The sequence below is a fragment of the Hyperoodon ampullatus genome, assembly GCF_949752795.1.
Source record: "Hyperoodon ampullatus genome assembly, chromosome: 19".
Taxonomy (NCBI): domain Eukaryota; kingdom Metazoa; phylum Chordata; class Mammalia; order Artiodactyla; family Ziphiidae; genus Hyperoodon; species Hyperoodon ampullatus.
Genome location: NC_136932.1, coordinates 35946718 through 35973076, shown reverse-complemented (window position 1 = coordinate 35973076; position 26359 = coordinate 35946718). Strand labels below are relative to the sequence as shown.

Genomic DNA, 26359 nt, shown 5'->3' with positions numbered 1-26359 from the left:
ATTCAGAGGCTATCATAGCAATTCCAGTGTGTGCTGATGAGACCAGAGACTTGAGAATCTATAACCAATATGCAGACTACCTCTTTGTTTTGTACTCTCAGGAGCCCATTAATCCCATTATTGTTGATGTCTTTGGGTATTATTTGTTCCCTGTAACCTTGCTCTGACTCACTCAACGGAAACTGCTTTTGCTACATCTATCACTGAATTCACACCAGGAATGTCCACCACCAACCAAATCACCCTCTCCCCCTTCCAACCACGCACATAAGCAAACACGCAGACACAGAACTGCATGCACACACATGTAAGCACACAGTTTATTTGCTCCACAGAGAAAACTAGCCACTTCCCTTAGCAGTTAAACCAGACACCAATATGAGGAAACTCACTGCCGGATCCAGCAATGTCCACAACTGCAGAGGCCGGGGGGTGGGGGGCTGCAGAATCTTCCAATTCTAAGAGGTCTGCTCACCACGGATGGTCTACACAGATGCTCTCGGTGTGTGGGCCCCACCTTACTTCTCTGCTTCCTTCAAGCAGCCTTGGAGCTCCGATGGAGATTGTTTTGTCACTTTATAGTCTTGTCAGCATATTGATCCATGAGTCCTGAGCGCTAATTAATTATGTTATCCAGCTCAATCCATCAGGAGGCTGATGGCCGTGACTGGGCACTGTGCCAAGGCCCAGGACTCCCTGAAGGAGAAGGGGGAGGGGAGAGTGGGAATTGAGGGAATGGAGATGTGATCCACTGATAAGTCCAAGGAGAGACCAAATCCAGCACACTGTATGCACATCACATCACCGTAGAGAGGAGCTCCAGGCAAATTCCTGGAATTGTTAGCCTCCCTACTCTTTGTAGGGCATGAATTCTGCTTTTGACTTTCCCACATCAATACCTAGCTGCTGGGCTTCCCTGGTGGCGCAGTGGTTAAGAATCCACCTGCCAATGCAGGGGACACGGGTTCGAGCCCTGGTCCGGGAAGATCCCACATGCCACAGAGCAACTAGGCCCATGCGCCAAAACTACTGAGCCCACATCCCACAACTACTGAAGCCCACGCATCTAGAGCCCATGCTCCGCAACAAGAGAAGCCACGGCGATGAGAAGCCTGTGCACCACAACAAAGAGTAGCCCCTGCTCGCTGCAACTAGAAAAAGCTCGCGCACAGCAACGAAGACCCAACGCAGCCAAAAAAAAAAAAAAAAAACCAAACAAACTAGCTGCTCACTCACCCCAAAACTCCAGTACCTAGAACACCATCTTCCCAAACCCCCCTAGACCATCTTCGGGATGTAGTAGAGTAGCATTTGTCAGGAAGAGTTAGCACATCTGCGTTGGATGGTTTTTCCATTTGATCCTCCATATTGACTCCCCACCCTACTCAGTCTCCTAGGTGCTGACCTTTATGGACTGCTTCATTAGGATAGTTTGTTCTATGGATATTAGTTGGGTTTGGTAAACAGCGAATCCTGGCAAGAGATCAAAGGGATGAAGGAGAGTGAAGTTGGGAGACTTATTTCCTAGGCTACCTCTTGGTACATTCATGGAGGACTGGCTTTGTCCCTCATCTAAAGGTCAGGGGGCCCTGTCTACACAGCTCTCTCCCACATTAGGCTGCAGAAGCCACTCCCTTCCTTTACCCGTCAGGGCAGGTTTGAATGAAGCCCCCAACTCTTACTAGTCCCAGGGTACTGTACTACCCTTTATGGGCTTCTTACATCCTGCTCACACCTTTGAAAATAGTTCCTTTATTAGAGTCCCCTTAAAATACCCAATTGGATGTGTATCTGTTTCCTGTCTGCACCCTGACCGTTAGGTTTAAAAAAATGGTCAAATAACTAATTAAGTGGGTTATTTATGGCTAGACTTCTTGGAGCTTTTAACATGCATGGTGAATATCCACGAGGAAGGATAAGATCCAATGCTTATTTGACCCAGTACCACCCCCCATTCTCCCTCCACCCCCAGAATTCAAAGCATTTCAGGGAAGCCAGGTGTACACTACAGCCACGTGCAGCTAGCAAAGAGGGGCAGAGCCACCAGAAAATGCACAGTTCTTTGGAACCCCTGCTGGAGGACACAAGGGAGTCCTTGCAAATAGCACACAAGCTCTGGACAATGATGCACCATGAAAGAATACAAGTAAGACCTAGTCCTTTGTCTGCCGCCAACTTTGTGATATTGGGCAGGTCACTTCACTTCTTAGGGCCTCTTTTCTCACCATTAAGATGAGATACTGAGCTTGATCAGTTGATTTTAAACTTGTAAACACTGGAACTGTCTCTCCAAATGAAATCTTACGTAGAAGCCCAATACAGAAGACAGATGGAAACCAAGCTGCTCTGGGTGAGGCCAGGGTCGGGGCAACAGTGTAAAACATCACCCACCAGATTCTATCTCTTATACAGTAGCCCTTGAGGCAATTCCAAGGAACCTACAAGATTGCATGGAGCCAGTCTTAGAAACACTGTTCTAGAGGGACCCACAAGTACCTGCTTTGATGTGAGCCCCAGGTGGTCTTCACATGGAATCAGTGTTGCCCCTCGCAACCAAGAAGAGATAGAGGGGACCACGGAGTTCCCACTTACAGCAAAGCCAGCAAAAAGCCTCATGTGGAATTTTCTCTTTATTTCTGAGAATATGTCAGGTTTTAGCAAGAAGTAATTCCCTTTATCTCAGGGTAGAGGAATTTTGGAACCTATTATGCCCTCCTACGAAGTGTCTTCAATACCAAATTACTTTTCCCAGCCAATATTCTAACTATTAAAATGTGTGAATGAGTCTGGACACAGATCTCATTCTCTGTGGATACAAAATGCTCAGCCTAAAATGTATTTGGGATTTTACTGATACAAAAGGCTTGAAAACACCTTTGAGCCACCTTGAGTCTAAGGACCCAGCCAGAGCTCCCCTTTCTTCCCTACCTCCCCCCAGCATCTCTTTGGCTGAGCACCGAGGTCTCCAGGCTGCAAGGGAGACACCACCAGCCTGGTGGAGAAACAGGAGCAGGGGTGTGATCAGGGAAAGTATCCTAAAACCTGGAGGAGGTAAGCCAAAGCCCAGTGAGAAGGTGAGCAAATCCTCTCCTCATCAAACAGCTGCTAAACTGGACAAAATTGATACAAACAGCCATTTCAGTTCTCTAAAAATTGATCAAAAAGTACCCAACCATCTGAGAAGTGTTTATGTGTGAAAAACTGCTGAACTTCAGGTAGGAATAGTAAGAGTTTATGACATTCTTGCCTAGGACTTCTCCCAGCCTCCCCACAGATCAGTCATCACAGAGGTTCTGCCAGGATGGGGCAGGCTATGTGTACTGGCAACTGTGCTACTGTTAGATCAGAAGGGACCCACTCGATTTGGAGTGTTGAGTGACACCCTTGCCCTCTCACCACATTAGAGGAGCATCAGTATGATTAATGGCTGACTTCTCATCTGAAGCCATGGAGGCCAGAGGCAGTTGGAAATACCTATTTGAAGTGATAAGAGAAAAACTATCAGCCGAGAATTCTATATCCAGCAAGATTAACCTTCCAAAGCAAAGGTGAAATAAAGACATCCTCAGATAAACAAAGACTGAGAAAATTCTCTGATAGCAGACCTGACTTATAAGAAATACTAAAGAAACTTCATGGGCTGAAAGGAAATCGGCACCAGGCAGTAATTCAAATTCACAGGAAGAAATGTAAAACACCAGAAACAATACATATGTGGTTAATGTGAGAGACTCAGCACACATATTTTTCTCATGTCTTAACTTTTTGAAAAGACTTAAAATTTTGTAAGTAATTTTAATACTGTAGTATTGGGTATAACATGTATACATATACATAGGTAGATGATAGAAAGATAGATAGAAAGATAGATAAATAGATAATATATATGACAATTATAGTACAATAGGGGAGGGCTCATTGGAGCAACATTGGGGAAAGTTTCCATGTTCTACTGGAAATAAGTTAGTTCTAAAGAATGTAATGAGTGAAGATGCATATTGTAATCCCTAGAGCAATCACTAAGAAAATAACTTTATATTTATTTATTTTTAAATTTTTATTTTATTTATTATTTATTTTTGGCGTGTGTTGGGTCTTCGTTGCTGCATGCGGGCTTTCTCTAGTTGTGGTGAGCGGGGTCTACTCTTCATTGCGGTGTGCATGCTTCTCATTGCGGTGGCTTCTCTTGTTGCAGAGCACAGGCCCTAGGGCGTGTGGGCTTCAGTAGTTGTGGCTTGCGGGCTCCAGAGCGCAGGCTCAGTAGTTGTGGTGCACGGGCTTAGTTGCTTCGGGGCATGTGGGATCCTCCTGGACCAGGCTCGAACCCATGTCCCCTGCATTGGCAGGCAGATTCTTAACCATTGTTGCACCAGGGAAGTCCCAAGAAAATAACTTTTAGGTATAATAAAAATGTCAAAGGAATTAAAATTGTACAATATAAATAGAGACATATCACGCTCATGGGATGAAAAATTCAATGGAGTAAACATGACAATTTTCCCCAAATAATATACAGATTTAACAGAATTCCTATCAACATCTTCTCAAGATTTTTTAAGATACAGACAATATTATTCTAAAATTTATGTGGAAAGGCAAAAAAAAAAAAAACTATAATAGCTAAAATAACTTTTAAAAGGAAAAATAGGGCTTCCCTGGTGGCGCAGTGGTTGAGAGTCCGCCTGCCGATGCAGGGGACACGGGTTCATGCCCCAGTCTGGCAATTTCCCACATGCCGCGGAGCGGCTGGGCCCGTGAGCCATGGCCGCTGAGCCTGCGCATCCGGAGCCTGTGCTCCGCAGCGAGAGAGGCCACAACAGTGAGAGGCCCGCGTACCGCAAAAAAAAAAAATAATCATAATCATAAAAGGAAAAATAAAGTGGGAGCGATCAGTCTACTCAATTTCAAGAAATATCATGTAGCCACAATGATCAAGACTGTCTGGTATTGGCAGAGGAATAGACATGTAGATCAATGGAACAGAATAGAAAACCCAGAAATAGACCCACAGAAATATGTTCGACTGACTTTTTGACAAATGTCCAAAAGCAATTAAGTGGAGGAAAGAGAGCCTTTTTAAAAGGCTCTAAAGCAACTGAACATCAGATCTGCAGGCAAAAAACAAACAACAATAAAAAACCCTCAACCTAAATCTCATGCCTTATACAGAAATTAACTCCAGATGGATCATGGACTTAAATGTAAACATAAAACTATAACACATGTCGAAAGAAAGGAGAAAATCTTTGGGACCTAGGGCCAGGAAATGAGGTTTTAGACTTGACACCAAAAGCACAATCCATAAAGGAAAAAAAAACCTGATAAATTAGGCTTCATCAAAATTTAAAGTTTTGTTCTGCAAAATACCACGTTAAAAGGATGACAAGGGCTTCCCTGGTGGCGCAGTGGTTGAGAGTCCGCCTGCCGATGCAGGGAACACGGGTTCGTGCCCCGGTCCGGGAAGATCCCACATGCCACGGAGCGGCTGGGCCCATGAGCCATGGCCGCTGAGCCTGCGCGTCCGGAGCCTGTGCTCCACAACGGGAGAGGCCTGCGTAACGCCAAAAAAAAAAAAAAAAGGATAAGATAGGCTTCAGCCTGGGAGAAAATATTTACAAACCATGTATCCTACAAATAACTATTATCTGGCATATAAAAAGAATTCTCAAAAATTAACAGGAAAAATGTAAACAATCTGATTAGAAAGTAAGCAAAAGTAATCAAGAGACATTTCACTGAAGAAGATAAACAGATGAAAAATAAGCCCATGAAAACATGTTTAACAATGTTAGCCATTAGGGAAATGCAAACAAAAGCTACAAAGATATCACTCCATAGCTATCAAGGCTAAACGTGGCTAAAATAAAAAATAGTGACAACACCAAATGCTGGCAAGGATGTGGAGAAACTGGATCACTCATTCATTGCTGGTGGGAATGTAAAATGGTACAGCCACTCTGGTAAACAGTTTGGCAGATTCTTTATAAATAAATAAATAAACATGTAGCTACTAAACAATCCAGCAAGTGCACTCCTAAGCATTTGTCCCAGATAAGGGAAGACTTACCTGGACACAAAAAAGTTCACATGAATGTTTATAGCAGCTCTATTCATAATATCATAAAACTGAAAACAACCCAGATGTCCTTCAACAGATGAATAGTTAAACTGTGGTATAATCACACCACAGAATATTTGCTACTCTGAAATAAGATGGAATGAACTATTGATGCATTCCTGGATGATTCTGCAGAGAATTATGCTTGATGAAAAAAATCCAATCTCAAAATTATATACTGTATGAGTCCATTCATATAACACTCTTGAAATGACAAAACTATAGAAATGATGGATAGGTTAATGGTTACCAGGGGTTAGTGAGGGGGTGGATGGAGAAAGGAAGTGGGTGTGGCTGTAAAAAGGCAACATGAGGAATCATTTCTGCCTCCTGATGGAGATGTTCCATACCTTGACTGTATCGATGTCAATATTCTGGTTTTGATATAGTGCTATAGTTTTGCAAAATGTTACTACTGGGGAAACTGGCTAAAGGATACACAAGATATCTGTATTGTTTCTTACAGTTGCATGTGGATCTACAATGATCTCAAATTTAAAATTTTAATTTTAGAAAACAATACAATAAAACCAACACTTATTTTGCTCACACATCTCTGATTTGGGCAGGGTTCAGTGGGTATAGCTCGTCTCTGATCCACTTGTGTTAGCTTGGACATCTACAAGGCTGGGGGTTGGAATCATCTGAAGTCTTTCTCACTCATACATCTGTTGACAGTTGATGCAGTCAAAGGCAGTTGACACTGGTTGTTGATGGATACCTGAGCTGGAGCTGTCAGCCCTTATAGGCAGCCTTTGCACATGGCCTGGACTTGCTTACAGTATGGTGGCTGGGATCCAAGGCTGAGTGTTTCAAAAGAGAAAGAGCTGTGGAAGGCATGCAGTGTTACTTCTGCTGCACGATGCTCATTGAGGCAGTCAGGAAGGCCCTCCAGTTTCATGGAGAAGAGACCATATCTCATGGGGGAATGGGAAGGTTTTGGGACAGCGTGTGGGACTAGAAATATAACTGTCACCATTTTTTGTAAAATATGATGTGCCATAGTCTCTAAAGACTGACTTTCTCTCTTCCAAATCTACAAGACTGGCCATAGCTACCTAGTTTACATGTCATAGGTCCAGCCATGCAGAGAGACCAAATCTCTCTCTTTTAATGGTTCCTAATTTCTAGAGAAGGAGCTCCAATTGGCCCAGGTGAGTCAGGTATTCATATCTAGTCAATTAACCATGATTTAGAGTTTGAGGTGTGTGGAGGGCAGCAGGATTATATCATATACATACAAGTATAACAGGGAGCTGGGATGCAACAGTAGAAGGAAGGACAATTTTCTGAGCCAGAAGGACTCACTTTTAGCCACCAAGACAACCCAGAAAGCGCCAAAGCACATAGGTAAATTTTCGTAAAATTGTACACTCTTGTCAAGAGATAAGCATAAAACAACATGACACAGAAAGGTTACATACAAAAGGATATGCAAAGTTTATCAGAAGAATGCAAACAAAAAGAAAGCTGGGTTGGTAATATAAATATCAGATGAAGCAGACTTAAAGGCAAAAAAAAGGCATGAAATAGGACAGAAAGTGTTATTTAATGTTGATAAAGGGTACAAGCCACAAAGAAGACATAAGCACCATGAGCTTTTTTGTTCTGAACAATGTAACTATGAAATATGTAAAACCAATTCTATAACGAATACAAAAAGAAAATGACAGGAACCCAACAATAGTGGGAGAGCTGGAGACACCTCCCTCAGTCTTTGACAGATTAAGTAGGCAAAGAATGAGTTAGGATAGAGAGGAACTGAATAATATATTTCATGTATCTGATTTAATAGATATATGTCAACTTATACTCTATGAGAAGAAAATAATACCTTTTCTCTAATAACTCATGAAACATTCACAAAAAATTGATCATATATTGGCCCCAAAAGAAAACCTCAATAAATTCCTCAAAGCAGAAATTGTACAGGCCCTGTTTTCTGACTGCAATACAATAAAATGGCAAAAGTTCAAACCGACAAACCCAAACACTTCGAAAGTTAACAACACTCTTCTACAGAAATCTTGGGTCAGAGAGAAAATTAAGGCTGTAATTACAGATCATTTAGGACTTAACAGCAATAAGAACATTGCATATTGATGCTCATGGGATTGTGCCAGAGACAAATTCAGAGCTAAAGACCCGATATTGTTGACAGAAAAGAGTAAAAATAAATGGACTAAAGATTCAAGCTCAAAAATTAGAAAAGAATAACAAACCAAACCAAAGAAAATTAGGAGGCAGGAATTAACAAATCATGATTTGAAGAGGAAAAAAACCCTGATGTGTAAAGAGGCAGTTGTTTGAAAAAGAAGAATAAAGGGAATAAATTGCTAATCCAGAAAATATTAACACAGAACATTAAGACTGAGAAAAGGAATATAATTTCCTATATAGAAGTTTTCTGAGGGTATGTTACAGTTTTAAGCTAATAAAGTTTCAAATGTTCAATGGATTTAAGAAAAACAGAAATTATAAACTGAAGGTAGAATTAGAAAATGTGAATGAATCAATATGCAAGGAAAATGTTGCCAGGTATGACAGGCAGGATACATAAGGATGTGGGCTCTAGTGCCAGCCTGCCTGGATTTGCATCCCAGCTTCACCTGTTGGGCAAATTATTCAACCTCTCCAAATCTCAGTTTCCTTAATGCTAAATTGGTGATGATAACAACATCTGTCTCCCGAAGTTGTTGTTGTACAGTCAGTGAAATAACAAGCCAGGCCCCTACCACCCTGCAAACCGAAGGACTCCCCAAAAGATACCAGGCATTTTTATTATTGCCTTCCTTCAAACTTTCAAAGAACAGATCTTTCATATGCTCTATTAATAGTTTCAAGGCATACAGAAGGATGAACACTATGCACTTGATTTTACAAAATCATTATCTTGATACAAAAACCTGCCATGTTAGCACCAAAAAATGCATCTTTTCTTTATGAATACATAGGAATTAAATAAGATATATGCAAATGGGATCCAGTGTTGTAATGAAAGAATAAGACATAAAAATCAAGTAAGGTATTTCCTATGAATAGATGAATAGTTCAATATGAGGAAATCCATTAACCCACCTCACCACATCACCAGGCAATTGGCAGTGTGCTGACCAAGAAATGCTGCTTTCAGTTATTTGCTTAAAGTAACAAGACATGGACAAAGAACTGTGTTCAAGGTTGTTTGGTGTACATTTATTGAACTTTTAAACAATCCAAATACACATTAATAGGTTAATAGGGGAATGTCTCTCTCTCTCTCTCTCTCTCTCTATATATATATATATATATACACAATGGACTATTCTATAGAAAAGACTATTGTGAAATCATATAACAGACTATTTCAAAACATGAAAATATATTCAAGACATGTTGTCCATTAAGTATACAGGAAACAGATTAAAAGCAGTATATGCTTATTTACATGTGTGGAAACTACACCTTTATCTGTGTGTGTGTATGTACATATAGGTATGAACATTTAGGTTGTTTCTTTTGCTACTATAAAAATGCTACAATGAATAACCTTATGCATTTGTTATTTCGTACAAGTGTGACGATCAGATCACCATATTTTTCTCCATTTTAAGCATTGTAATCTGGTTCTCACTTGTGCAAAGTGAAAATGCAAATGGTCATTCATTGCAATATTAAGTGTGCGTGTGTGTGTATGTAAACATACACATAGTAATGTATAGGGGGAGGGAAACAAAAGAAAACATAACAAAATGCCACAATGGTTATTTTAAGATGGCTTAATTTTTCACCTCTATACTTTAAATTTTTTTCCTTAATGCCAGTATATGAAAAAAATCAAATGTTAGCAAAATATTTGAAGGTTCAAACAAAAGGAAAAGCCCTGCACTTGTAAACAAAATATCTAAGTTCAAGACATTTATCCTGTTTGTAAACTCATCTGTAAACAAAATTATAAGAATTACTTCAAATAAGATATTTAAGGAGTTTTTTGCAGTGTCTGGAAATCAGTAGGTCAATAATATAAATTCAAATGAAAATCATTGCAAAGACTAGTTTAAAAAATGTATGTGAGGGACTTCACTGGTGGTGCAGTGGTTAAGAATCTGCCTGCCAATGCAGAGGACACAGGTTTGAGCCCTGGTCCAGGAAGATCCCACATGCCACGGAGCAACTAAGCCTGTGCACCACAACTACTAAGCCTGCGCTCTAGAGCCCGTGAGCCACAACTACTGAGCCCATGTGCCACAACGACTGAAGCCCGCGTGCCTAGAGCCCGTGCTCTGCAACAAGAGAAGCCACCACAATGAGAAGCCCACACACTGCAACAAACAGTAGCTCCCACTTGCCACAACTAGAGAAAGCCCACACGCAGCAATGAAGACCCAATGCAGTCAAAAAATAAGATTAAATAAATAAATAAATAAATAAATAAATATGAAAGTGTTTAGCACAGAGCCTGGGCCATAGCTGGTTACCAGGGATTATTAAATGAACCTGAATCATCTCCCTTTCCTGGTGACACCTAGATTCTGAAAAGGAAGATTAGAAGTATTTCTAACTGCCACCATTTAACTTGGGTTCTCTCATTTCTTGCAACTGTTTATTTGATGCTGCCATATTGTTTAAAAACAAACCAAAAAATAACAATAACAACAAAAAACAATGAAACTGGTTTTCTCCTTGCCTCTGGAGGACAAGCCGAACAAATCTATCCTTTATCTCCCTTCCTGGATTCTCTCTTCTTGTTTAAGTCCAGATCCAGATCCACATCCAGCATTTGGCAAATAGTTTTTCCCTGGATACTACTTAATATTCTGTTTTGGGAAGGGAGAATATCTTCATGTGAGAAATGCTGGCTTACCGCCCAAGCCTATACCCCACTGGATAGAGTCCATGACTATTTAAGGACCCTGCTCTGAACCAAAGGAATGATATAAATGATTCCATTGGTAGGGGAAATTTTGTCTGGTAGGAGCACACAGGGTGATTTGTCTTGGAAATGGCCAGAGACTAGAACTAAGAGAAATATGAACAAAAAAATACATTGTGGATTTAGGATATGGTCATAGGAAGAGGATTTGGGGATTCACTGGATGGATACGGAGGATGAAGGGAGGGAAACGGTGAATGAGGACTGAAGTTTCGCTTTCCAAGCCCATGGAACGTCAGTACCATGGACAGAGCTTGAGCATTTGGAGAATAAAATGATGAGCTCACTTTGGGACATGATGGTTTGGGCTAAGAGCAGGAATTTCACAGGGATGGCCATAAGCAGTTTAAAATCTAACCCTGCAGACCAGATGGACCTCAAGCTAGAGGTGTAGACTTGAGACCTATCAATTTGGGCAAGAAGGTGGAGCCTAAGTCTTCATGAAGACACCTGAGCCTTATGGAGCACTAGTATTTAGAGAATAAAAGAGAAAAAGGGATCTAGTGAAGGAGCTTAAGAATGAGTAGCCAGGGCTTCCCTGGTGGCGCAGTGGTTGAGAGTCCGCCTGCCGATGCAGGGGACGCGGGTTTGTGCCCCGGTCCGGGAGGATCCCACAGGCCGCGGAGCGGCTGGGCCCGTGAGCCATGGCCGCTGGGCCTGCGCGTCCGGAGCCTGTGCTCCACAAGGGGAGAGGCCACAACAGTGAGAGGCCCACATACCGCAAAAAAAAAAAAAAAAAAAAAGAATGAGTAGCCAGAAGGTATAATGCCAAAGGTAGGAAAGATGGTTTCATCCAGGAAATGGAAGCAGACCTAGACCTAAGAGGATGGCAGAGCTGTGACCCATGGTTTAAAACTAAAGCTAAGACCTCATGCCTCCTCTTTCCCTTGCTTTAGTTGAAATTAGATGCATGCACCAACAAAAAACAAAAATACAATGTCAAATTGAAGCCATAATACAATGTTGAATTGTGCTTTAGTGGTAAGCCAAACCATTCAGTTTTAGAAGCCCTCAGAATACCTTGAACTCCTGGCTTTAGCAACTATGACTCTATTAATTTTGTGGCTTGTTCAATCAATGTGGACTTTTGCGTTATTAATTAAAACCAATGCTTTTGAAATATCAGGCTGTGTTACTTATAGGCAGGGCAGAGCCTAGAACACAGGACTCCAGATCCCAGGCAGTGGGCAGTTCATGTCAGCTTGCCACATCTCAGGATGCACCCAGATACCTGTGTATAAAGACCTGGGACAAATCAAAGTCCCATAAAGTGTAAGCACCTTAAGTTACGGCATCCTCTTCCTGGCTAACCATACCTGAACACCCTCCTCCCAAAAAAAGGATCTATTTCCCCTGCTCAGTTCTCTATCTCACATATGTGTGTATTTGCCAAATGTCCCTTAGTCTCCATCCTTCTCCTCCTCCACCCCAACAAAGCCTCTATTGCTGGTCAGCCAGATCCACAGATGTGGGTGGGTCATCATGGTGACAGAGGAAGCCCTAATGCAGAAGGAGAGAGACAAAAACAGCAGGGGAAGGACCCTGCCCTATTTCTAAGGTAGCCAAAGGTCCGAGCTTTTTAGAAGTGCTACCTTTGACTCAGAGAAGCATAGTAGAAGTCAAGAGAGGTGCTTCTGTATTGGAGAGACCACGGAATTCCTGAACTCTTCTTTAAAAAAATTTTTTTCTGTGATTTTCAGGTGATCATCAGTATAACCATCCGATTTTAAGCAGCGCTACCCAGACCCCTACACATGGTGAGAGATGATTGAGAGTGTTCTGCGTTCCATCCTCATTCCAAGTGGCTCCATCCTAACTACTGATGCCTATTATGGCATCAAACGTGGTCACTGGCTCATTGAAGCTAAGGTGTAAGGAGCCAGGTACCCGCCCTCCTCCAGGGCCACAAGGCCTCACTCTCACTTTTACACAATTGTCCCCCTAGCGTCTGTCTCCAATATCAGAACGATCTTCTGCCATGAAAGGGAAAGAGTAAGCCCCTTTCTTAATGCATTTCACTTGCAATCTTGATCACTTCTTGCAGCCATAAATTCCATGTGTCCACAGCAAGGAGTGAACACTCTCCTTTGCCCAAGGCTACTTGTGGTACCATTTAGGAATGACATTAGATGTGAAAAATTCTATTGATGCTCCCCAAACTAATTAAGATTTAATAAAACTCAAAACCCAACTGGATGACCTGAGCTTTAGCTTCCCAGCAGAGGAAGAACCTGAAAGTTGCAGAACACAGGCATGGCAGCAAATTGCCAAAGGGTTACAAACCCATGTTTCCCTCTTAGCTTTCAGCGTCCTCCCACCAGATCACAACTTACCATTTGGAACTACAGTGAACAACTATATTTTGGTATGTGCTCAAAACTTGGTAGAACATGAAAGCCACATAAATTGTGAGCTATCATCATTCTTCTGTCTTTGCTGTGCAATCATGAAAACACCATTAAATTTTAGTGAGAGAGAAACTCAAAACCAAGATAAATTCTGCAGCTCACCTGGCAGAGAGACCTACCCCTCTCATCTGCTCTATTTCTGCATTATAATTCGGAGAACAAAAGTGGACTATTTTGATGTCCCCCTCCAGTGCTCAGCTCCTAGTGGAAATATATGATGAAAGCAACGATTTAATAAGGTGTTTCAGGTTTCGGGCCTAGGAGAAATTAGAACTGGAAGAAATCAGAGAGATCAGTTAAAAGAAGCTGGTATCAGTGGTGATGTGGACAGTGGGGAGAGAAAGAAGGGTTCAGATATGAAACATTTTGTAGAAAGAATTGGGAAAACTTAGTTACTAACTGAATATGGCTGATGAGAGTCAATTATGAGTAAAATGCAAAGCCACGATCAATGAGAAGAATGGAGGGTCTTATTAACACAATCTAAGGAATCAGGAAAGCAACCAGTGTACTGAGGATGGAGCTGTTGACAGTGAGCTTGGATCTGGACATCGAGAGCCGGATACGACTGTAGGATTTGCAAGAAAAACCACTCAACAGGCAGTTAGAGATGCAGACATGGAGTCTGGAGGGAGATGACAGCTGAAGATGTAAGTTATGCTTTGGAAGCAGTAACAGAAGCCTTGGGAGTAGGGGCAATCTGTGCAAGAAGGCTGAAAGAGAAAAGCAGAAGGCAGGAGCAGAAAGCCCGGGGGATGCCCATGGTGATGAAGCAGCAGCAGGGAGAGGAGCCAGAAGAGGCAAACGAGGATGCTCTGCTTGCTCAGTTATCGTTCTGAAAGAGTAACCATGAGCCGGTTTTCCCCGGAAGAAGCCAACACAAGCGCAGCCCCTGAATACAAAAGGAGGAACCATTCTTCCCTCCTCTTCTTCCTGTCTTCTTTTTCTACCTGGTGCGAGGAGATGAGGGTAGATGAGACCCGATCCCTGTCCTTGAACAGCTCACAGCCTAGTGGAAGCAGGGTTTTCTCTGCATTCCTCCCTTAGATGTTACACTTTTCCCAGGAGTTGGCAGAGCAGCTCTCAAGAGAAGAGGCAGCCTGTGTCTACTTGATTAGCACATGAGCATTCATTGGATCCTTATTTTGGGCCAAGCACTATGAAGGCATCAGAAAAATTGTAAAGACTTCTGCTATCAAGGAGATTGCAATCTTTGGAGATCAGCAAGACCAACTCAAGTCAAATGATTAGAGACCACATAGACACTAAACTGGGTGGTATTGACCAGAAGAGCAATAGGGGCTTGAAGATCAGATATCTCTCTCGGCTTTAAAGATGTGATGTTGTCATAGTGAAGAGCCTTGGGGGAAGGGAGAATTTGGATAGAGGAAGAATAAGGAAGGGCATAGCAATAGGAGAGAGAGCATGAGCAAGGGGGCAGGGGCAATCACAGTGGAGGGAAAAAGCAAGGAAGGTCTGGCTTTGGCTCAGTGGCAGGTTTTGGAGAACAGTGAGGGGTAAGAGCATCCAGAAATGTTGCATTTGGAAGTGGGTGAGCTGAGTGATGCCCTCAGTGGGAGTATGATGCCAACAGGCAGAAGGAAGTTCGTTCTTCTCCAGCATGGCCAGAAGTGAAGAAACCAGAGCTAAGGGGCTGTGGCTATTAGCCAGCTCTGGGTAGCAGTGCTCCCAGCTTCCTACCCACTCCACTTCCTGGTATCTGTCTCGATCTGTGTCAGGGAGGCTCTTTCAGTACAGCATGTTCTGATCACTCAGGGATGTAAAGCATCCCCCACCCCCTCACATATGTACTGAGCTGGCGCGAACACCAGCTCATTGGCTGGGCTCCCCTGGCTCCATCCCCAGTGTTGAGGGTACCAGTGAAGGCAGGGAGGGTTACAGAAGCCAGGAGTTCCCTGTATTGAGGTTGCCCTTGGACCAAGCCTAGGAGTCCTCTTTGTCCTATGGTTCACAGCACCCTCTTTGCCAAGAGGCATAGGGAGACACAGACCACGGATACATTTGTCCAAAGTTAGAGCCTGCCCTTTCTTGGATGTCCCAAACCAAGAGGATGGAGGGATGATGCAAGAGCCACCCAGCTGCCTCCTTTCTGGGAATGGTACCACTGTTTCCCCAGCCATACCTGTTAACTTCTTGCTGTGCTTCAAGTCAGTCAAGCACCAAGGCATGCCTGTCTTCCTGCCTTGGATCTCTATTCCTTTTTGTACCCCATCTTCATCACCCATACCTGCATCTCTTCTTCCCCCGACTCCTGTGTTATTCCTAATCTGGGCCCCAGAGCCCAGCCCCACTCATTCACCTCATGAGTCATTCACCTCACTTCTCTTTGTTCTTTCCTTCCATGTCTTCCCCACTTCCTTTCCCCAGGTCTGGCACTGAACAACTCTCCCTTCTCTCTCTTAGACTTTGTAATCTCAAGGGATGGAGGGAGGAAAACAGAATGATGTACTAGGCATTTTGCCCACGTTCCTTCCTCCAGCAGCTCAGAGATGGCTAAGGGGGCTTCAGAGGAAGGAGCAGGAACAAGAGGAAGTGGCTTTGCAGCTCACAGTGGCTTGTCAGTTGCAGGGCTTGGAGAAGCCAAAGGTGGAAGGGGTGGTGTGAGAGGTGAAATGACCTTGCGGACAGTGGGGGTTGTAGTCTCGGTGGAGCTGGGTCCTGGACCCAGTCCTATGGGTATGCAGACAAGATGGGTCACTCTACCTCATTCAAACTCAGATATTTTCTGAGCCTGAGAGCTAGTATGCCTAATGCTATTGGGGAAAGGATAGAACCTTCACACCAAAATAGATGATTTTATGACACCCCCCACTCAGCTCCATGAGGCTTACATTTTCATCAGACAGCCCAGTGATATACCAGCAGAAAGAGTTTGCCATTCAGGGAAGGGTAACCTGCCATCATGGCCAGTGCAGCCAAAAGCACCTGCCCCCCAGCCTGTTGGCAACTGAAGCTGAGCACTGAGGGAGGCTGAGTCACCAGCATCACCTGTGTCCTAGCACAGGGGGCCAGGAAAGCAGGATGGGGATGAGAGATGGAACCTGAATGCTGCCTGCCCCCCAGCCTTTGTCCCCACTAATGCCATGACCCCTCCCTTCTTTTGCAGAGAAGCCTCGGATGAACAACATCCTGACATCAGCCACCGAGCCCTATGACCTCTCCTTCTCCCGCTCCTTCCAGAACTTGGCCCACCTGCCCCCATCCTATGAGTCTGCAGTGAAGACCCATCCCAGCAAGTACTCATCCCTGAAGAGGCTAAGTAAGTGGGGTTTTCCTGGGGCTGGGGTCTGCCTCTGGGGCCTCCACAACATCTTCCTGTGTCTCACTCTCTTGCTGTGCACCTGAGGGCATGGGAGTGGGGTGTCCCAAGAACAAAGAGCAAGGTGTAGTGCGGTAGAAGAGAACAGACAAGTCCCTTGTTTTTGTTCTTTAGAGCGTGAGTCCATCTTCTCCCTCAGTAGAATGGAGGCCATGGGATCCTCAGAGCCACATTCCCATGGGAAGCAGTGCTTCAACTCATGTACCAGGTTAACTACAAGAGAAAGCCTTTCCTAAGCCTCACCCCACACCTGCCTTCTTCAAACCCTGGGCCTTCCTTGCTCTCTATCTGTCTTGGAGTAAAGGCTCTCAATGCCAGAGCTTTCTCTGAGACTCTTCCCAGAGACCGGCTGTAGAAGGGCCCATAAACCAGCTCCCTCCCTAAGCCCATTAACACTGTCTTGGGAACCTGAGACTCCCCACTCCACGCACACACCCCATTTCATGAGTTGAGCCCAGTACATCCCATGGTCCCAGCTCTGCCATTTGAGTCTGGGGAGCTCTAGGGATTGATGGGTTTCAGATGTTACAATGTCAAGAAGGTACATGGCAGGAGAGGTCTTCTCTTCCAGCTTTCCAACCCCTGGACCTTCTGCCTCCATTTCCCAATGAGTCTATTTCGATGACCACCCAGCTACAGGGCCGAGCCTGTGCTTGACAGACAGTACAGGGTAACCTACTGTGATAGAAGTTCAGCCCATGAGTCCATATCAGCCACCGCCAAGGTGGAACAGTGAGTTTCTATGGCTAAAAATGGGAATCACACATTCTGCAGAGATCTGGAAGGCTGTCTGTAGGAAGCCTCATTCCTGAAATGTGGGGCAAAGAAGGCTTGTGCATGTCCTGGGTGAGTTCAAGGGTGAGCCTGGGGGGCCTCGTGGACGGAGAGATGGGCGGAACATCTGAATGAGGTGCACACATGGGACTGTCCAGGCCTGCTCGTGCTGTGGGCACAGGCGAAGCATGCGTAGACTTGATTCTGTGCTTGTGTGGAGGCTGGATGCCCATGTGTTGGCTTCCTAGGCATAGGCTGTTACTCCAGAGAAGGTGTTACTATGTTTCTAAGTTACCAGTAAGCATTTTCACAAGCCCCTCCTGGATGGAGCATTCTGCTTTATTCTAGCAGGAGTCTGGTTCTGCAGCCCAACTTCCTTGGAGAGAGCTTCTGAGCCTCATCAGAAAGCTGCCGGCTGCTCCTTGGGTGTTTCAGCAAGACCCAGGGAGCTGTTCTGTTTCGGGACCATGGCGTGGCCAGGAGCAGCACTGGAGCAGGAGTTCAGGGTCACGGGCTTGCCATCTATTCGGCCATGAAGTCCCTGGAGACCTCGAGGGAGTCCATTAACCCCAGATACTCAAGGTGGTCCAGGGACGAGGGGCATCAGAATTGCCTGGGAGCTCCTTAGAGATGCGGACTCTCAGACCCACCCCAGAGCTAGGTCAGAATCAGACTCTGCATTTAACAAGACCCCTGGGATCTGGAGAAGCACAGCCTCTACCTGTCTGGGCTGCAGGATCCTAGTTGGATCCTGGCTGCACTGTCACAGTGTTGCCCCAGCTCACTCCTCTCTCTCTCTCTTGCTTTCTCCAACTGTCTCTCTCCCCTACAGCTGACAAGGAGGCAGACGAGTATTACATGAGAAGGCGGCACCTGCCCGACCTGGCCGCCCGTGGCACCCTCCCCCTCAACGTCATCCAGATGTCCCGCCAGAAGCCGCTGCCGCGAGAGCGACCCCGCCGGCCCCTCCGGGCCATGTCTCAGGACAGGGTCCTGTCCCCAGAGCGGCGCCTGCCGGATGAGTTCGGCATGCCCTACGACCGCATCCTGTCGGACGAGCAGCTGCTCTCCACGGAGCGCCTGCACTCCCAGGACCCGCTGCTGTCCCCGGAGCGGACGGCCTTCCCCGAGCAGTCCCTGTCGCGGGCCATCTCGCACACGGATGTCTTTGTGTCCACGCCTGTGCTGGACCGCTACCGCATGACCAAGATGCACTCCCATCCCAGTGCGTCCAGTAACTCCTGCGCCACCCTGGGCCACAGCCAGACGGCAGCCAAGCGCCAGGCCTTTGCCTCACGCAGACACAACACCGTGGAACAGCTGCACTACATCCCAGGCCACCACACCTGCTACACAGCCAGCAAGACAGAAGTGACCGTGTGACCGGCAGGGCAGGCAGGCCAGGGGTTGAGAGGGGCCTGGAGCAGAGCTTCCGGCTCTGGATGGCTCCCTTCCCTCGACCCCTCTGTAGGAGCTGGGGGTGCACCGCCTTTGCCCGGAAAGCCATACTTCTGGGACATGGCCAGTGGCCTGGCACAGCGCGCTCGGACCTGGGATCTAGAGCGATCACCCTCACTCTTCCAGAAGAATCGAAGGGGAGGGAGGAGCGGGGCTCGGCCCCAGTCTCGCCCCCACCCCCGACCGTCACCTACTCCCTTTCAGTCCCACATCCCCTCTCCCCGTCCTGGGGGCTCAGAGACCCTGGCCTGACCCTGGCCCGAAGCTGCCTGGGTTTGAATTGGCCAGTGGGTGCAGTCAAGGGGCTGACCCTGACCGAATAGGCTACTCGGTCTCATTCATTTACTTAAAACCGCATCACAGAAATCTTCTAGTGCCTAAAAACTGCCCGCTCGCTCTCTCAGAGCCAGGGAGCTGCTGTGTCCATAAGCACAATAATGATTCTCTTCTGCCTGCTGGAACTCTCTGGTCCCCACTGGGTGGCCCTTCCCCCGCCGACCCCCTGGGGCCTTGTGCCCCTCCCCTAAGCCCCGGGACAGGGAGGGGTTCCCTTCCTTCAGCTGCCTCTCCACGGGTGGGAACCCCGCCCCATTCCAGCTGGCTGCCCCGCCCACAAGTCTCTGCCCCTCCCCCAGCCTCAGATTCCACCCCTGGGTTCGCTGGGGCTTTGCTCTAGTCCTTCCAGAAGAGAGCAGGGACGGGGTGCAGGGACTTTTGGGGTGCCCTCCCCAGCAACCTGGTGATCTCCACACTTCCTCCAGGCCTCTAGGTCTGAACTGTGACCTGCCACTCTGGCCTGCCTTCCCCTCCCCTGCTCTTCTCCCAAGAGGCGTCTGCCCCTGGCCGGAGAGCGGAGGTGGAGAGGCCACTGTGACGCCCATTCCCATCGCCCCGGGCTCCCACCACGCACGTCAGGCAGGACAGAGGCTCTGGCTTCTATAGAGGGGCAGCTCAGCCCCAGCCAAGGGGGACCCCAGGTGGCTGTCCTGCACCTTGCCTGCTCCTCTCTCCCCATCACTGCCCCCTGCTTGGCCCCTTCTCTGTTTAGAACTTGCTCTCTCTGCGTGTTTTCCCACCCCTCCCCCACCTCCCATTCTCCTGCAGCTCCATGACTCTCTCCTGGCTGCTGCTTCTACAAACCAGTGCCTCCTTTGGATCTAAGGGACAGAGACCCATTAGCAGACGCAAATAGTGGTACTCCAGGCTATTGGTCTGGGAGTTAACTGGGTAGCTCCCCAGTCACTCCCCTGAAAGGGGCATTGAGCGCCAGGCAGATCCATGCCCTCAGCTCTATTGGGGGGCTGCCCCCGCCAGCCCATCTCTTCTCTGCCTCCAGCCTGCTGGGTGGGCAGGATGTGACAGCCACCTGGAGAGCAGACAGTGAACGAAGAAGCAGCATCCACTCCCTGGAGACTAGAGCCTGGGGTGGGGGAGAGAAGGGGCTCCCCCATTCTCAGGGCCAGGGTACCTCCCTGGGCTGGAGCTGGGGGAATCGGCTTCAGACTATTGGGTGAAGGTATGATACTAAAAATGTGACTGCCACCACAGTCAGACTCCAAAAGCAAAGACCTTAAACTGGGCTTTTAGGTTCCTCAGTTCCGCATACAATATGCATGGCCCTTTAAAAAGGGGGGCGGGGCAGGGAGAACTCCCCAGTGTCAGCCCTGGGAATTTTAAATCTAATCCACAGAGAAATCAATTGACTGATTCCTCTTACTTATTCAAGAATTCCAAAGCCCTTGTTCCCCCCCTCCCCTCAAGGCTCACCATCACACGAATCAGGAGGGGATTGAGCTGGGGGTGAGGGACACAGCCCTGAAGTCCCCAGTGGGGCGGTGTCACTGGGTCTGTGAGGCTGTAAGGACAGGGATAACTCTGCTTTCCTTCCTTACAAACACATAAACCTTCTCAAGGGCTGGTCCCTAAGGGTTTATGAGACTTTGGTCCAGAAGGTGAGGCTAAGAGGGTTGGGCTGGAGGCAATCAACTATTCTTGGAAACGAACGTGTGTCTGTCACAGCTGGTCCTCTCTGCCCACTGATCTCTAATCCAGCCCTCGGCCAGTCCCCTTGAAGGCTGCCTGCTGGTGCAGAGGGGAAAGGATGTGAGTGGGTGAGAATCCCCTCCCCAGGTGTCTGCACACACATATATCTGAACCAGAAACCAGATCTCATTCTGTGTCTGAAGCATCATCTCAGCACCAAGTCCTCCAGCCCTCAGGACAATGCTCCTCCCAGCCCTGTGTGTCTGTCTCAGGGGTTGTTTGATAGATTGATTCTGAAACATTTCTCATCCCAGCATTCCTGCTGCCCAGTTTAAAACCTCTGGTATCACTCGGATCAAAAACTTCTACGTGAACCATTACTTCTTTTAAATGATTCTTCTGTTTCACCCTTGGGTTTGGAAGGAGTGAGGGAGGGAAGGAAGGAAGGAAATAAGAGAAAGGAGTCTACATACTTGCTCCAGTTCAGTCCCTCATTTCAAAATCCACACAATGATGTCTTAACTGGGACACTGCAGTATCTCATTTATCGGTCGTGCCATCCATGTTTGCAGAATAAGCAAAGCTGAGTTACCGGACAAGTTCTTGTAGCAGATAAGAGAGGGTTCTGGGGCTGGAACCCAGATGTCCTGACTTCCAGCCTCACCAGGCTGGTGGCCACTACCAGCCCTTGGAAGGGCTGGCCCTTCCCCGACAATGGAAGCCCGCCTCTCCCAGCAAGGGAAGCCCAAAGCCCAAAGTTTCCCTCTGCTTGTCCGGCTCTCTGTGTGAGTTTCCATTGCTCTGCTGGTAATGCACTGCGGTCTGCATGGGTTCTCTCCTGCCCTGAAGGTTCTTGCTGATCTGCTTGGCCTTTGATGACAGCGAAGCTCTCACAATCTATCATGTCCTTCCACCTTTCCTGCCTCACTTCCTCCAGTGAACTCCTGGCTCCGTGAGCTCATAAGTCACAAAGGCTTTCCCATGAATTCCTTGAACCCCCTAAATGGGCTTCTGCACTCACGGCTCCCCAGTGTCTTGGGTGATGGGTCTGCCTTCTAGAAAGTTCCAACCCTTCTCTTAATTCAAACGTCTTCTCCCCTCTTTCCACTCTCCCACCTGGAAACTGACCTCAGTCTTCTATGCCCATTCAGCCCTTCCTCCCTCTCATCTCCCCTGCCTTGCCCTTTTCTTCCATTTACCTCTCTCCATCCATACTTTCTTTTCCCTGGTCCCGCTGTACTTTCTGGTTCTAAAATGTAGAGCTCTCAATGAAAACAGTCCCAGAATGAGACATTCTTCAGGTCTCTGTTGGCCTCATTGGTTTATTCTTCACCTCCTGCCCCTACGAGATAAAGGATGGGAGCTGCTCTGTCAGAGGCCTCATGGGTCAAAGATCAACTTTGGTTCCTACAGCTGGCATGTCCCTGAAGTCTCTGCCCCAGCCTGTTGCTAGCCCAGAGGCTCCTGCTCTGGCCAAAGATTCATATCCTTTTTGAGGGCTCTTGGCCACTGTTCCATCTCACTTGTGCCTGTCCTGCTTGTGTGTGTCACAGATCCCTCTTTGTCCCCAAAGACTGGAGAGCCTCATGACTCTCCAAGCATGGGGAAATATCCGTTCCAATAACCGTGCCAACAAACAATTCATTTTCTTCAGAGATATCTTGTCTGCCACCAGCCTTCTGGCCTCAAAATTCCATTCACAGGCAACTGTGGACCTGACCCAAGGTAATCTGCAAGGGTTGCCAATGACCTGGGTCCTAGGAAGCACCTGCTCTGTTCCCCCCACATACCTGCCTCCACCATCCTCCCCAAACCTGGGAGACTTGCCTCTGGAGTATTTTCAAGGAAGCTCGTTGTGTTTCAATGAAGGGTTTTTCAGGGTTCCTACTTTTTATACATATACATATATATATATAAGTGCAGCATTTTAGTGACAGATTCGATATGAAAGCTATGTCTTCCTAGGCTCTATATTTGATTTCAGAAGGCAGCGTACTACTGGAGGAAAAAAGCACAGGGCTGAGGCTCTTGGAGACGTGGCTTCGGCCCTGGCTTTGTCTCCGTCTTGCCATGTGACCAAGGACGAGCCACGTTCTCGCTCAGCGCCTCCATTTCCCATCTGTAAAGTGAGGGGCTTTGACCAAAGGAGTTCTGAAGTTTCATCCCGCTCTTACATGTAGGGCTCCCATTCCCCACTGGCACCCACTCCTCTCTGCATTCCTCCCTTCCTCAACTGGGCTGCATACATCCCGTTCCACCCGCCCCACGGTGGCGTCCTCAGATGCCCTAGGCAGCCACCAGACTCCTCTCCAGAACCTGGGGAGGGCCCTGTGGTCGCAGCCTCCCAGGGGTGCTCTCCTGTCTGACGGTGTAAGAGCCTACCCATTCAGTGGGTTTACCAACCGTGTGTCATGGAATCCCCCACCCCCGCCAATTAGACACACCTAAATCATCTTAGGTATCTGTGTCGTTGGGGAATTCTGAAGTTTTCATTTTGATGCGGTCCTTAAAGCTGGAGGGAGCTGGTTCTGATTTCAGAGAGGGGACAGCCTAGAGGAGAAAGGTCCAGAGGTTGGCCCACAATGGCATGAAGTTTGTATTTGAGGGCAGCTTGGAAACGCATTCCAAGCCACAGAGGGGATTGCACAGCAGAGCCCCTGTGGGGCAGTGGATGTTATATCCCCCTCCAGAACCTGTGTCCTGAAGACCGAGTCCAGACACTGGGCTCCGTTCACCCAGAGGAGGGGGAGACATCCCCCCTGGGCTGCTAAGAGGTGGGCACCCACCCCATCCCCCAGTACCTTTCTAGCCCCTCCTCATGACACTGTCATCCTCCTGGTGAAAGCTTGTGAAGAAGCAAGAACTGAGAGTCCAAGTCAGTATCATTGAACCCATCTTGTAAATCGACAAACACATCAACCATCCATCAGTCAGAGAAATGACGTCATATGTTTTCTTAATACCGTCCCTCCTGAGGGAGAGGAAGACCTCTGCTCAACTTTGCTGTCCACTCCTGCTGTGACCCTTGAATGCCACTGCCTGGGAGAACTCATTCATTTGCTTCGTAGTGGCAATATTCCTCTAGTTCTATAACTCAGCTAGACATTTTGTAGTAAAGAATTCTTGAAATTCTCTAATAAAAAGCAATTCTTACTGTAATGTTTTTAGTTTGGGGACACAATTTCCTAAGGGGAGATTAATGAACATTTTTATGCATTAGCCCAATTTATGGATTCCATGTTTATTACATATGGTAGTACTGATGAAAAGCACCTTTCTATCTGTACCTTTGCACAGTTTCTTCATTCCTCGTAAGTGAGCTTCACGATGAGCAGTGCTCCCGTAACTGCTGCTTCTGTACAAATCTCATTGTTCTACTTACCTGTCAAAGCACATTCTGTGTGTACTGTAAACAGATATCACTTTAGTGAGATTTAGTCTTAAGGATTTTTCCACTTTTGTCAGTAACAGATATTTATGGATTAAAAAAATAATAAAGCCGTTTCAACATACCCTATGTCTCTTAAAATCGCCACATGCTTGCTTCTACAAACACAGAGCCCAAACTAAAGGCAACTAGAGATCACAAAAAGACGTAGCAGATCACTGGAGGTGGGAGTAGAAACAGAGACTGACTGCAGATGGGAATGAGGAAGATTTTAGGGTGATGGAAGCATTGTAAAACTGGATGACGGTGATGCCCACAATGGCATAAATTTACTAAAAATCATCAAATTGTATATTGCAATGGGTGAATTGTATGATATGCAAATTAGATTTTAATAATGCTTTAAAAATGGTGAACACAAGGCATGTAGGAAGGTAGGCTTAGAACAAGTGCCAATGGATAAGGTGTACCAACTCAAAGCAGAACCAGAAGTTACAACCTTGTATCCATATTCATCTACTCCAGCATTATTATTCTTGGACATTAGGCCTTAGTTTGGTTTTAGAGTTAGTGCTTGCAGTTACCATGGGTGACCAGAGTACAGGTGGTTAAATAGCCATGACATTTTAACCAGAGAATGAGGTTGTGCCATGAAAATTGATTTAGATTTGGAGGCTTGCTCAAGACCTCTTTCTCTGGGCTTGTTTTTTTATATTATTTCCTTTGGCCCATATTCACTTTTGCTGCTAAGGTCATCTGTTGTTCTGTGTTTCTGAATTTTCCCCATAACCTAGATACTGGTGGGCTCTGCTTCAGCAAACAAAGTATTGCCAAACAGGACATGGCCTTCTGCCAGCTTCAGCACCTCCACAGTTCCTAGAATCCACAGTCAGTTATACTCTCTTACCAACTGCCCAGCTCCTTTGTAATTAAAACCCTTCTCCTTGGCTGAGTTGAGCTTATATTCAAAAATCCTTTTATTATCTCTCACCAATGGCATTCTTTACCTAGGACAAAGTTATAAACCTGTTTACTATTCTAATACATAATAACACATAACCACACATATCCTGAAAACTGTTTTGCTCACTACAACAATCATTATTACAGTGGATTACCTCTAAGTCGTGGTGTCGCTAATCCACGATGACACACAGCAAGCACACACACATTACAAGTATAGCAAAGCTTCATTAATCTATATTCATTATTGGAAGGAAACCCAAAGGAAGACAAAATTCTGAGTTGGCAAAAAAATTATTTTTAGAGAAGTGCAATTTAATTACAATGCTTACACATACACAGAATGGCTAGATTAGACTAGCAGTATGTTTCCTCATAGAAAATCACAGGAGACCTTCCTTACCGAACAGGTAAGACTAATTGTAATTGATATAAAAATGGTCAAGAGGTTTGAGTCAAGGAATTCTGAACATGCTTAACCATGGTTCTTAAATTGGCTAAACATCCTTTTTTTTTTTTTTTTGCGGTACGCGGGCCTCTCACTGTTGTGGTCTCTCCCATTGCGGAGCACAGGCTCTGGTCATGCAGGCTCAGCGGCCATGGCTCACGGGCCTAGCTGCTCCGCGGCATGTGGGATCTTCCCGGACCGGGGCACGAACCCGTGTCCCCTGCATCGGCAGGTGGACTCTCAACCACTGCGCCACCAGGGAAGCCCAACGTCCACTTTTTTTAAAATTTATTTTATTGAAGTACAGTTGATTTACAATGTTGTGTTAATTTCTGCTGTACAGCAAAGTGATTCAGTTATACATACATATATATATATATATACATATATATACACATTCTTTTTCATATTATTTTCCATTATGGTTTATCACAGGGTATTGAATATAGTTCCCTGTGCTCTACAGTAGGACCTTGTTGTTTATCCATCCTATATATGATAGTTTGCATCTGCTAATCCCAACCTCCCAGTTCTTCCCTTCCCCACCCCTCCTCTCCCTTGGCAACT

The 26359-nt window shown here is 46.2% G+C and overlaps 1 protein-coding gene across 4 annotated transcripts in view; it reads left to right on the top strand.

Annotated features, from left to right (window-relative positions):
- The window catches only part of SHISA6 (shisa family member 6), a gene marked incomplete at both ends in the record, with an annotated part of 242919 nt that extends 223984 nt beyond the window's left edge, over window positions 1-18935 (top strand). For 2 of the 4 annotated variants that reach the window (XM_079726182.1, XM_079726180.1), the window contains 3 exons: window positions 12731-12787; window positions 16566-16718; window positions 18385-18935. In XM_079726182.1, coding sequence (XP_079582308.1) covers window positions 12731-12787; window positions 16566-16718; window positions 18385-18935 — 761 coding nt within the window. The remainder of the gene's footprint in view (window positions 1-12730; window positions 12788-16565; window positions 16719-18384) is intronic. The other 2 variants (XM_079726183.1, XM_079726181.1) reach the window with 1 other exon arrangement.
- Window positions 18936-26359: the final 7424 nt, after the last annotated feature.